Below are 13025 nucleotides of genomic sequence, written 5' to 3'. Positions count from 1 at the left end.
TATATGACCTTCAAAATCTAAAATATGTACAGGAAGTATCTGCTGAGCCCTGGACCCCTGCTATTCAAAATGAAGCTTTTCTTTCCTATCCTCCCAAAAAACAGTGGGAAAGAGTGGAGCTTTTAAAAGACACTAATGCCTGGGTCACCACTCCAAGATTCTTAGGTAACTGGCCTGGCCCAGGTCTTTGGCATCAACGTTTTAAAAATATTCCCCCTTAATTCTGATGTGCAACCAGGTTCAAGAATGACCAATTTAGACCCCTGCTCCTCAAACTTCCTGGTGAGTAGAGGATGACCCCGAACAAATGTGAAGGAGCATTTCTGCAACTTAAAACTCACTTCAAAAAGCTGAACTACTCTTTTGCGAAGGTTATCAAAACCCAAGCATGAGTCTGTATTTGCTCCTTTCACCTGTCCCCTCCCAAGTGATTACACATCAGTAAGAATCACAAAGCACCCCAAACAAACTCGCAAGGGGTCAAGTGCAACTGTGCCAGACAGTAGGTGGGCCAGAAGAACCAGAGATGGATCAGCAGAGGGACGAAGGAGAGGTCTTCCCCAGAGGTGGCTGAGAGGTGACAGGGCAAAGGTGCAGAGAACTCAGGGAAGGGGGAGAGTTGGGGGACTGAGGACGGCAAGGGTGCCATGCTGTCTGAAGAATCACCAAAAATGCCTTTAGCTTCATCACGAGCCCAACACTTCTTGGTCTCATTCAAGCATAATAGGGCCAAGGTCCCTCTACTATTTAGCCAACTCCCTCAAAAAGGGAAGGCAGCTGGAGCTGAGAAAGGGTCGTGCGTGCTCCCATACCTGTGCTTTCCTCAACCTGCCTGAAGCCGCAGATCTGACAGATGCTCCAGGCCCACTTGTTCATGTCCTCCCTGGTCTCAGCCACCAGGTAAAAGGTACGCTCTCTGGTCTTGATGTCAAACATGTAGCCCTTCTGAAGCTCCTTCTTGTTGAAGGTCAGAGTCACACCAACATCCAGCTGCTCACAGAGGTTCAGGTTGATGGTGCACAGGGGCTTCTTGGAGCCATCATTCTTGTAGTCTTCCAGAACATCTGGGTCACTGCGAGTCCGGCCCCTCTGCAGGATAAACCAGCATTTCCTCCAGGCCTAAATCCCACCAGGAAGGAGTAAGAGGGGAAAGATTCATTTGTTATTACAATGCTTTTAACAGATCTAAGACATCATTAAGTTAAGAACGAGACTTGAATCTGCACTCAGCCTGTCTCCCTTTCAGATTTCCCCAGAGTTTCAAAGATGGAGGATGACTTTGATGCATTTTACTGCAGCATCTCACCATGTCAACAGGGTCTCATCACTACAAAATAAGATGTGCATTTCCACGCTTTAGAGCAGGAGGTTGGGTAAGGACAATTTATAGCAACAATTCATTAGGCTAAAACACTGACTTCAATGCATAGCAGTTTTAGGCAGAGTAGAACTCTGAAAACTACAACTTAGTTTACACATGGGGACTTCCACTAAGGCGTGGTGAGCTGAAGTAACAAGGTCAGAAGCAGAAGGAGTAGCAGTAAACAAGTAGCAGAAAAACAAGTTTCCCAACTTTTAGTAAAATGTGCTTTTTACCACATCATGATGCTTTACAAGAGTCACAGAGAAACCCTTCTAAAACTTCTCTGAAGCACATGACTTCAGAACCCTTCCTTTTAAAGGGACAGAGTCTTACTCTGTCACCCAGGCTGGAGTGCAGTGGTAGGGGCTGCAGTCTTTAATTCCTGGGCTTGAGTGATCCTCCCACTTCAGCCTCCCAAGTAGCTGGGACTAGACCACACACAGCCATACCTAGCTAATTCTTTTACATATATTTTTTGCAGATGTGGGTTTCACTACGTTGCCTAGGCTCACTTTGAACTCCTGGCTTCATGTGATCCTCCTGCGCCTCTGCCTCCCAAAACAGTGGATGATTTTTTTTTTGTTTTGGTCTTGTTCACTGCTATATCCCTAGCACTTATAATAGTGTCTTGTACATGTTAAGTGCTCAGTATGTATTACTGAACAGATAAACTCCTTGTACTACTTCACCCTATAGAATTGAATGCATGATTACATTTTCTCTTAGGCTCTCTTCTACCTTCCATCTCTTCAACAAGACTAAGTGATCCATGAGCAGATACCACATGCAGGGATAAAAGACTACCCCTGGTAGAGAACTGTGGGTGAGTCTACACTTCCCCACTGGCTCCAGGCACGACCTTCTGGTAAGCCATTTAGCTCTCTGGAGCTTGTCTCAGCTACTGGAAGCAGCACCACCACCACCTGCCCTAAGTACCTCATAGTTGTACTATGCAAACAAACCCAAACCACTTGGTATACAACCCTGAGGGACTACAGATGCCAAGCACTGGGTTATTATAACTCTTTAGAGCCCAGGGGACCTACACTCTAGGATTCCTACCACCTTTTCCCACTCACCTTTTATCCCTGTCATTTTCCCCCTTATCAAACTTCCCTTCCATGACTCTATTATAATCATACCCTTGCTTCTTTCTCCATTCCTCTTATTTATCTGGCAAAACCACAGCCCCTGGCTAAGCCTAATGCTTTGCCTCCTCCACCTGTTCCCACTCAGCTGTGCACAGCTGGAGAGAATCACATACCCATGCTGCCTGGTCTCATTTTAACTTCAAGGGGCCCTCATGTGGCCCAATGTCTTACCATATTTATCTAGTTCACGGCTTTCTCCTGCTGTTTGGCAACAATTTCTGAACTTCTCTCCCTTTAAACCTCCAACACCCTATTTCTTTGTTTCTTATTCCAAAAGAAAATATAAGCAATCCAAAGAGAATCTGCAACTGCTTCACCCCCACACCCACCAGCCTGCCTGTCCCTGTAGCCCTGGAGCTTGTCACTGGGGAGCACAGAGTGTTTATCCATCCTAAGCCCAATCTTCTTGCATTTGTGAACACCCTCTCGCTCACAAAGGGATGTCACTTCAACAGTCCTCCACCTCTACTAGGATCGTTCCCATCAAGACACCAACTTCTCCCATCTTAGAAAAAAAATTAAAAGTTTGGCCGGGCGCGGTGGCTCAAGCCTGTAATCCCAGCACTTTGGGAGGCCGAGGCGGGTGGATCACGAGGTCGAGAGATCGAGACCATCCTGGTCAACATGGTGAAACCCCGTCTTTACTAAAAATACAAAAAACTAGCTGGGCGTGGTGGCGCGTGCCTGTAATCCCAGCTACTTAGGAGGCTGAGGCAGGAGAATTGCCTGAGCCCAGGAGGCGGAGGTTGCAGTGAGCCGAGATCGCGCCATTGCACTCCAGCCTGGGTAACAAGAGCGAAACTCCGTCTCAAAAAAAAAAAAAAAAAAAAAAAAAAAGTTTGGCTTCAGCCTGTATTCTCTTCCAACCATGGCCCAGTTTTTCTACCCTCTTTACCTTAAAACTGTGAAGAGTTTCCCAGCTACTAATCTTCATTTCCTCTTCTATTTGTTTTGTGAAATCACTCTAATCAGGCTGTTTCCCTTCTGCAGCACCAAAATGACTCATGGAAGGTCCCAAAGACTTCAACGTTGCTACATCAACTCCTGAGCCTCACTTAGTCTCCCAGCACAACCTGTACCCAACAAGCCTTGGATTGAAAAAGACTGAAGATTGAGGCATAGCCACACAGGATAGAGTTGAGGAACATAAAAATAAGTGCTACTTATTTATAGTTACCTGAAGTCTTGCCCAGGCCGCTGCTTTCAGATTCTGTATGTGCATGGTGCAGGTGCGTGTATATACGTGTAGTGTGAGCACAGCAAGGGTATGATAGTACTCTAGCTGGTGTTTACTCTCCTATATTGTCAGGGATTTAATGCTACTGCATTCTTTCATTTTGTGTAAATTATGCAACTGTATTTCCATATATTAAGTTTATGTATTGACCTGAAATTCTGTGATCTTGCTATATTCACCTAGTTCTGGTAGGGCTTTTTTTAAATTGCATATTAGGTTTTGGGGTACATGTGAAGAACATGCAAGACTGTTGCATAGGTACACACATGGCAGTGTGATTTGCTGCCTTCCTCCCCATCACCTATATTTGGCATTTCTCCCCATGCTATCTCTCCCCAACTCTCCACCTCCTGCTGCCTCCATTTCCCCCCAACAGACTCCAGTATGTGATGCTCGCTTCCGTGTCCATGTGTTCTTATTGTTCAACACCCACCTATGAGTGAGAACATGCGGTGTTTGATTTTCCGTTCTTGTGTCAGTTTGCTGAGAATGATGGTTTCCAGGTTCAGCCATGTCCCTACAAAGGACACGAACTCATCGTTTTTAATGGCTGCATAGTATTTCAGGGTGTATGTGTGCCACATTTTCCCCGTCCAGTCTATCATCGATGGTCATTTGGGTTGGTTCCAGGTCTTTGCTATTGTAAACAGTGCTGCAATGAACATTCGTGTGCATGTGTCCTTACAGTAGAACAATTTATAATCCTTTGGATATATACCCAGTAATGGGATTGCTGGGTCAAATGGAATTTCTATTTCTAGGTCCTTAAGGAATTGCCACACTGTCTTCCACAATGGTTGAACTAATTTACACTCCCACAAACAGTGTAAAAGTGTTCCTATTTCTCCACATCTTCTCCAGCATTTGCTGTCTCCAGATTTTTTAATGATCGCCATTCTAACTGGCGTGAGATGGTATCTCAATGTAGTTTTGATTTGCATTTCTCTAATGATATGGTAGGGCTTTTTGAAGCAAATTTCTTAGAAGTTCCCATGTATGCAATCATGTCTTTTGAGAATAAAGACAATTTTACTTCCTCTTTTACAATCTGTATGCCTGTCATTTCTTTTTAATGCTTGTTACACTGACTAGACCCTTTGGTACAACACTGCATAAAAGTCATGCACACAGACATCCTTGGTTTGTCATGATCTTAGGGCAAAACGTTCAGTATTTTATGATTTAGAATGATGTTAGCTGTAGGTTTTTCATTAATACAAGTAATTTTCTATGGTTTGTTGAAATTTGGTCACATACTCTTTTGCATCTATTCGATGATCAGGTGATTTTTCTTCTTTATTCTCTTTTTTTTTTTTTATTTTTTAAGACAGGGTTTCACCATCTTGGTCAGGCTGGTCTTGAACTCCCAACCTCAGGTGATCCTCCCGCCTTGGCCTCCAAAGTGCTTGGATTACAGGCGTGAGCCACCGCGCCCAGCCCCCACTTCTTTATCTCTTAATGTGATAAATTTGACTGGCCTGTTTTCCAATGTTAAGCCAACTTTGCATTCATCCTATAAACGCCTTGGTCATAAAGCGGCAGAACCAGACTTCAAGCCCAGCAACCTGGTTTCACGGGCTCTGCTTGTTCTCTCACCAATATTGCTTTATGTGTAGAATTCGGGTTGAGGGTAGAGGAGAGAAAACAGTGATGAAGATGGCTCTGCAAAGATAGTTGGGTGGATAATGGAATACAGTTTCCCAAATCTGTAAGCAGATCCTTGAAAGCTGTGGATCGCTCAGCTCCAGTCTTCATCCACCTAGCACTTTCTTCCAGTGCCTGTAATTTACTGGAAATCCTTCTGCATCCATGTTATGTATCAATATCATTACACTCCCTAGAAGCACACTGCTGAAGTATTTCTTTTAACATTTCTCATACTGTGGGTTGTCTGGTAATACATTATCTTAGTTTGTTGTTGTTTTGTTGTTGTTGTTGATCTGATGTTCTGACAGTGTCTTTGCTTTGCCTTCATATTTTAAAACAGAATTTTCCACTGGACAGAGAATCTAGGATGATGGCACCACAGACTGTGTCATGGCCTGTGTTCTCCATGTCTTCATTTCCTCATCTGAGAAATGAGAACAGTACTGTGCCTATGCTATCAGGTTGTTCTAAGGCTATGAACTGACTCAGATAAAAGCCTTGGTACTGTGCCTCACACCTAGCAGGTATCCAATAAACCCTTAAAGAAAAACAAATGCATGCCTACAATGATCAGATTCTGTTAGACAGACTATATAGGATAAAAGCCACAGCTCCTGGTCTCCAAGAGCCTGAAATATTTCTTTTGGCATTTCTTATATTGTATGCTTTCTGATAACAACCCTTCTTAGCTTTTTAAAAAATACGACTATGTTTTCATAGTGTCTTCATTTAAAAAGAAAACTGCACTGGGTATAGAATCTCAGATAACGGTTTTCTTCCTTCAGAGCTGTTGACACATCAGTGTGCTATCTTCTGGCCTCCACTGTTTCTGATAAAAGCTGGCTGTCATTCTGGTACAGTGTGTATTATCCCTCTGGCTGCTCTTTTCTTTTTCTTTTTGAGATGATGTCTCACTCTGTCGCCCAGGCTGGTGTGCAATGGTGCGATCTTGGCTCACTGCAACCTCCACCTTCCAGACTCAAGTGATTCTCCTACCTTGTTTCCTTACCTTTGTCTTTAGCAGTCTGATTATGACGAACTTAGGTAAATTCTCCTTTGTGTTTATCCTGCTTGGAATTAGCTGAATTTCAAGGGGCTGTGGGCTAATGTTTATGACCAAATTTGGTGAAACTTCAGCTAAAATTTCTTCAAATATTTTTTCACTCCTCTCCCTCATCTTCCTTCTGGAACTTCAGTTATACATATGTTCAATTTCTTGATACCATCTCACAAAGTGTCTATTCATTTTTTCAATTCATTTTTTCAAGCATAATAGCATGAAATAATAGAAATACAACCAAGTATGTCAGTAATTACATGTCCAAATATGGCAGTAATGACAGCAGTTTGGGGGAGACTGCTAGATGAACTGGGCAAGGAAGGTTTCTCGAGGTAGTGACATTTTATAATAGCAATCACTTCTACAGAGCCTTACTACACACTAAGTAGCATTCTAAGTGCTAAATATACACATATATGAATTTATTTAATCCTCACAACAACCTAGTTAAATAGATATTATGACTCTAATGCACAGTTTAAGAACTGGGATGCAGAGAAGTAACTTGCTCAAAGTCACAGAGCCAGTGAGTGGTAGAGCCAACATTTGAAGTCAGAGGGTATGCTCTCAATCACCTTACAACACTGCTTGAAAATACCAGCTACTAGAAGAATGAGAAGGAGTCAGGCATGTGAAAGAGGTGGGGGAAGCTGCTGTGTCCCAGGAAGAGGGCACTGCAAGTGCAAAGGCCCTAAGTGGCGAAGAACTTGGCTCTTTCCAAAGAGAGAAAGGGGCCACTGTGGCTGAATGACAGTGAGAGATGGGAGAGTGTGGCACCGGAGATTTGGAAGGTAGCACATGCTACACCAAGCAGTTTATTTGATGGCTCACTCTACCTCAGGGACTGAGCTCAATGCCTTGTATCAACCTTACACTATACAATTTCTTTTTTTTTTGAGACGGAGTTTCGCTCCTGTTACCCAGGCTGGAGTGCAATGGCACGATTTCGGCTCACTGCAACCTCTGCCTCCTGGATTCAGGCAATTCTCCTGCCTCAGCCTCCTGAGTAGCTGGGATTACAGGCATGCGCCACGATGCCCAGCTAATTTTTTGTATTTTTAGTAGAGACGGGATTTCACCATGTTGACCAGGATGGTCTCGATCTCTTGACCTCATGATCCACCCGCCTCGGCCTCCCAAAGTGCTGGGATTACAGGCTTGAGCCACCGCGCCCGGCTTACACAATTTCTTAATACAACAGTCACCTGCGACACATATTATTTGCAGCCCACATTTTGTAGAAAGTGAAACTTAATTCACTAAGTAAATTTGCCTATGATACACAGCCATTAGGTAGAGCCAGGATTCAAACCAGGTGAAACTGCCTGCAAAATTCAGGCCACAACCACATATGACATCAAGTCAAGCTAAATACAATAATTTGTCCAAGAATCATCTCCACCTCCCTTGAGAAGCACCTGGCTATGAACAGATGTTCCCAGGTTTCTAACAGACTCTTCTGACTAAGGTGACTGTGAGGGAAATGCTTTGTGTTATGGGACCTCAGATCAGGATTACATTGTTTCTGAACTCGGCTTTCTTTGTCCCAGAAAACCAGAGTTTCTTGTCAATTTCTTCCTTTGTCTAACTCATGGTTCTAAAACTGCATCTGCATTTCAGATTCATGTCAATATTTAATATTTACTGTGTCTTTGGTCTTTTGGAGTTTCCGGCTGTCTCGTGGATGTCCTACCTGGATTTGCTCCTGCAATGTTTGCTCATGCCCCGCTTTCCATCTGGGCCAGGCACAGTGGACACAGATGCCATTTGCCCTACAGGGCGGGTGTCACAGCAGTGGAAGTGTCATGCGGGTGGGAGGCTCCCGCCCTATGTGAGGATGCGGAGGCCGCAGAGCCTGCCATGGGTCCCCACAGCTTGACCCCCTTTCGGCCCACTCCCTGACCTGCAGGCTGACGGCGCTCAGGGAAATAAGGTTCCCAGCCCCGGAATCAACTCTCTGGGTCTCGGAACGCAAACCACACAAACCTGGACCCTGTTCCTCACTGGCAGGAGGTTGGCAGGGCGTCGCCTTCGCATGCACAGTAGAGAAGCCGCCTCCACCCGCAGTTCCTCCCGCGGACCCAGGCCGCCTCCCCCACGCCCCTCCCGGAGCCCCCAGACCCTCGGCGGTGCTCCGGGCCCCACTCGCACCTCCCACACTCACAAAACGCCTCAACTTCTCCTCGGGGGGCGACTTCCTCAGCCAGCCGCTGCAAAGCAGATGGCCACCTGCCATGTTGCCGCCGGTAGGGTCACTTCCGGGTCACGAGGACTAAGGTAGAGATGCCGGGTCAGGTGGCCACAGCTCCCGGAGGGCGAGGGCGGAGGCGGGGAAATGGGGTCCGTAGCTCACGGTGAGGGTGTGGGAGACAGGGCGTGAGCGCGCAGCTGGAGGTGAGGTGTGGGGGGCTTGCGGCTCCTCGGGACCGTGAGGTGGAAGGCGCAGCTCTGCGGGCGGTTGGAGTCAGGCCCAGCTTATGGGGAGGGCAGGACCCAGGCGCAGGCGCTTGGAGTCAGAGGCCCAGCTTATGGGGCGCGCAGGCGCGCAGGCGGGGTTCCTGCCGGGCTTTGAGTTCCGGTTCGCGCTTCAGCCTTTGGTTCCAGTTCTAACTTGGAGGGGAGTTTGGGATTAGTTTAGAGAAGGGCTGTGGTTCAGGGTTGGGGATTGTGGTGGGGATTTGCACCCTGGGTCGGCCTGGGTGCATCTCATGGGGACCACCGCGGCGGGGGGCATGGGCTGGGCGACTCCTTGGGAGAGGGGAGACAGGGAGCGCAGCTGGTGGGAAGGACGAGAGTGAGGGTCGCAGCTCATTCAGGGGCCACAGCAGAGTCCCAGGTCCTTTGTGCCAGGTGAGGAGAGGCACCGGTAGAATTCAGGTTCCTGCTGGGGTTTGAGGTCCAGTTCGGGATTTGCCCCATGGTTCAGCTTCTGACTTGAGGTGGGGTTTGGAGTTAAGGTTCAGGCTAGGGCTTGAGTTCCAGGTTGCCGTTTGGGGCTGGGGTTAGGTTTTAGAGTGAGGGTTTGGGCCTGTTTCTGTTGTATATGTTTGTGAATGTATTAGCATGTCTCTGTGTGCACATGTACTTATGTCAGCCTATTTGTGTGCACGTGTCAGTGTGTGCATGTGTGAGTGTTCGTTGAGTGTGACACCAAGAGCCAAACCCCTCCTCCCCTTTCTGCTCCACTGTCTTATTCCGATGGGGTGGACTTTACAAGTCCCTTCCCTGGGCCGGTTGGAGGTTCTCGTGTTGCCTGGGGAGAGAAGGGAAGGAGAGAAGAGGTTGAAGATGAGGGCGGCAATACCGACTAACATGTCTTTTTTACAGAGTAATTTTGAAGATTAAGCAGGCTAGTCAAACACCTAGTACAACATTTGAAGCCCAAAGGCAGAGTGTGAGCCCCTGGTGGTGGTGGTGGCAGTGGCAGGGGCAGGAGGAGAAGCAGGAGGTGGTGGAGAAAAGACACTTGGGACTGGAGCTCAGGGCTCTTCAGGTAGAGGAGCTTCCAGATCCCGGAGAAGGGGCAAGACACGTGTGAGTCCCCTGGAGGCTCAAAAGGGCCAGGCTTCCCTGCCACGGCAGGCTCCGCGGCCTCCTCCCCTCCTTTCCACCTCAGGAGGGAGGGAAAAAGGCGAGGAGAAGGTCCTGCAGAGGAGGCAGGATGGCCAGTGGAGGGGAACCTTGGGCACTTTTCCCCGGGGCTGTGTCCTGTGGCTGCCCCAAGGGCTTCCCTGAGCAAAAACTCCTGCTCTCTCACTGAGAGCCAGGGTGGGTTCCCTGCCCTTCACCATGAAGTTCAATGACTATTGGAGAGTTGGTGCAGGGCCAAGGGGCTGCAGCCCAACTGCTCATCCCTGCTGCACTCACTCATCAAGAAGGATCACCAGCTGCCTGATAGTGAGCATGGAGCAGGTCTGAGTGGGCCAGACTAGCACCAAGCAGCATACCAGAATTGAAACATGAAGAAATACAAAACCTGAAGAGACCAATAACAAATAATGAGATCAAAGCTGTAATAAGTCTCCCCGTAAAGAAAAGCCCAATATTCTATGGCTTCATTACTGAATTCTAACAAACATTTAAAGAACTAACACCAATCCTCCTGAAACTATTCCACAAAAATAGAGGTGGGGGATTACTTTGAAACTCATTCTGTAAGGCCAGAATTACCTTTTACCAAAATCAAAGACACTTTAAAAAAGAAAACTACAGGCCAATATCTCCAATTAATATTGATGCAAAAATCCTCAACAAAATAGTAGCAAACCTTTAAGCAATACATTAAAAAGATTATTCTTCATGACCATGTGTGACTTATCTGAGGGATGCAAGGATGGTTGTAAAAAATCCATATGGTAAATCACACAAATAGAATGAAGGACAAAGATTATATAATGATTTAAATAAATGCTGAAAAAGCATTTGATAAAATTCAACATCCCATCATGATTAAAAACCCTCAAAAACTGGGTACAGAAAGAACATTATTAATATAATAAAAGCCGTATATGACATACCCACAACCAGTATCATACTGAATGTGGAAACACTGAAATCCCCTTCTCTGAGATCTGGAACATGAACAGGATCAAAAGTGAGCGGTCTGGGGCTCACAAGGATTTGCCCGTTCCGTATGAGAAGGTTGGAGCTGGGAGAGTTCAATGGGCTTCTGCTGTTGCCTTTCCATCAGGTTCAGGTAACTCCTTTGTCGGTGGGGGTAGGGGATTCTGATTTTTCTCTGAGACTCATATTGGGGGCCAGAAATTGATGACAGAAAAAGTAAGTTCTGCCGAAATATTTTAAGAGATTTATTTTGAGCTAAGTAAAATCATAAATCAATACATGGAAGGTATATATTGGTTTGGCTTAAAAAAGGGCTCTCGGCTGAAGCTCCCAGAAAGGCTGTAGGGTGGGAGGCACACACACTCGCGAACACCCCCTGCCTCTTTGCAGTTCCCTGTGATGACTGCTCAGATCGGAGAAGGCAGAGAAGGGGGTTTCTGCTGAGAGAGCTGCTGTGAGTCTGATAGGTTTCCTTTTTGGGTAACCTGACCTTTCTCTCTAGCTGCCCTTAGAATTTTCTCTTTTATTTCAACGCTGGTGAATCTAACGATTATGTGTCTTGGGGTTGCTCTTCTTGACGAATATCTTTGTGGTGTTCTCTGTATTACCTGGAGTTGTGTATTGTCCTGCCTTACTAGGTTAAGGGTTTTCCTGAATAATATTTTCCAGCTTGGATTCATTCTCTTCATGACATTCAGGTACACCTATCAAACATAGATTAGGTCTTTTCACATAGTCCCATATTTCTTGGAGACTGCTCATTCCTTTTTGCTCTTTCTTCTCTAATCTTGTCTTCTCGTTCGACCTCTGATATCCTTTCTTCTGCTTGATCAATTCGAGTGTTAAAACCTGTGCATACTTCGCAGCGTTGTATTGTATTGTATTCTTCAGGTCCATTAATTCACTTATATTCCTCTCTAAATTGTCTATTCTCATTAGGATTTCATCCAACCTTTTTTCAGCGTTCTTAGTTTCTTTACATTGGGCTAGAACATGTTCTTTTAACTCACAGAAGTTTCTTATTATCCAGCTTCTGAAGCCTAATTCTGTTATTGGAACGCACTCATTCTCCATCAGGCCTTGTTACCTTGTTGATGAGGAACTGTGATCCCCTGTAGAGGGAGAGGCGTTCTGATTTTGAGTATTCTCAGCCTTTTTACGCTGGTTTCTTCCAGTCATTGTAAATTTATCCACCTTTCGTCTTTGTAATTACCGACTTTCAAATTAGGTCTCTGAGTGGACGTCCAACTTGTTGATTCCCAGCGCCGAAATCTGAGCAACCCACTGCACCGGCTAGCGGCATTAAGATTCTTGGTGCTTTTCTGCCTGGGAATCTCCGGTTTGGCTTCCCTCTTGAGTCCCTTTTTCAATCAGCTGAATGGGTGACTCTGCCTTCCTGGAGCTCCAAACATCGACCAAAAGGGGAACCAGTCCCGTTTACTCTGCACTGAGAACCGCCATGCTGGGGTGCTGGCAAAACCACCGTGCTGGCCACAAGAGTCGCAGTGGCGACCTGTGGGGCTCCTCCACTGGGAATCTCCTGGTCCGTGAGCAACAAAAATTCGTCTGAAAGTGTGGCGTCCTCTCGTTCTCTGCGCTTTCACTGGGAGCTGCAATCCTGAGCTGTTAGTAATCAGCCATCTTGGATCTCTCTCCCATTTTTTTAATTGGTAATTTCTCCTTTTATTATTGGCATGTTTTGCCTTGTTTTGTTTTTTATATCCTGGCTACTAAAGTCTAATCAGATACATAACTTGAAGTATTTTCTTTCATTATGAAGTTCAGATTTTAGATTCTTACTGGTGTTATTTGAAAAATGTTTTTCAATTTGATGAAGTTCAATTTTTTTTCTTAATTATGCTTTTGGTATATTATTTAAGACCTCCCAACAGAGGTTGACAGACACCTCATTACAGGAGAGTTCTGGCTGGAATCAGCCTGGTACACCTCTGAGACAAACCTTCCCAAGTAAAAAGCAAGCAAAAATCTTTGTTGCTCTGCAGA

At 45.8% G+C, this 13025-nt stretch overlaps 1 protein-coding gene across 1 annotated transcript in view; it reads right to left on the bottom strand.

The window, feature by feature from the left end:
* The window catches only part of GAB4 (GRB2 associated binding protein family member 4), a 39747-nt gene extending 29975 nt beyond the window's left edge, over positions 1–9772 (bottom strand). The window contains 4 exon segments of the mRNA XM_003942705.4: positions 813–1119; positions 8623–8771; positions 8774–8806; positions 9673–9772. Of these exon segments, the coding sequence (XP_003942754.1) occupies positions 813–1119; positions 8623–8771; positions 8774–8806; positions 9673–9772 (589 nt within the window).
* Positions 9773–13025: the final 3253 nt, after the last annotated feature.

This window comes from Saimiri boliviensis, chromosome 21 (assembly GCF_048565385.1).
Source record: "Saimiri boliviensis isolate mSaiBol1 chromosome 21, mSaiBol1.pri, whole genome shotgun sequence".
Classification (NCBI taxonomy): Eukaryota; Metazoa; Chordata; class Mammalia; order Primates; family Cebidae; genus Saimiri; species Saimiri boliviensis.
This window is presented reverse-complemented; position numbering and strand designations above follow the sequence as displayed.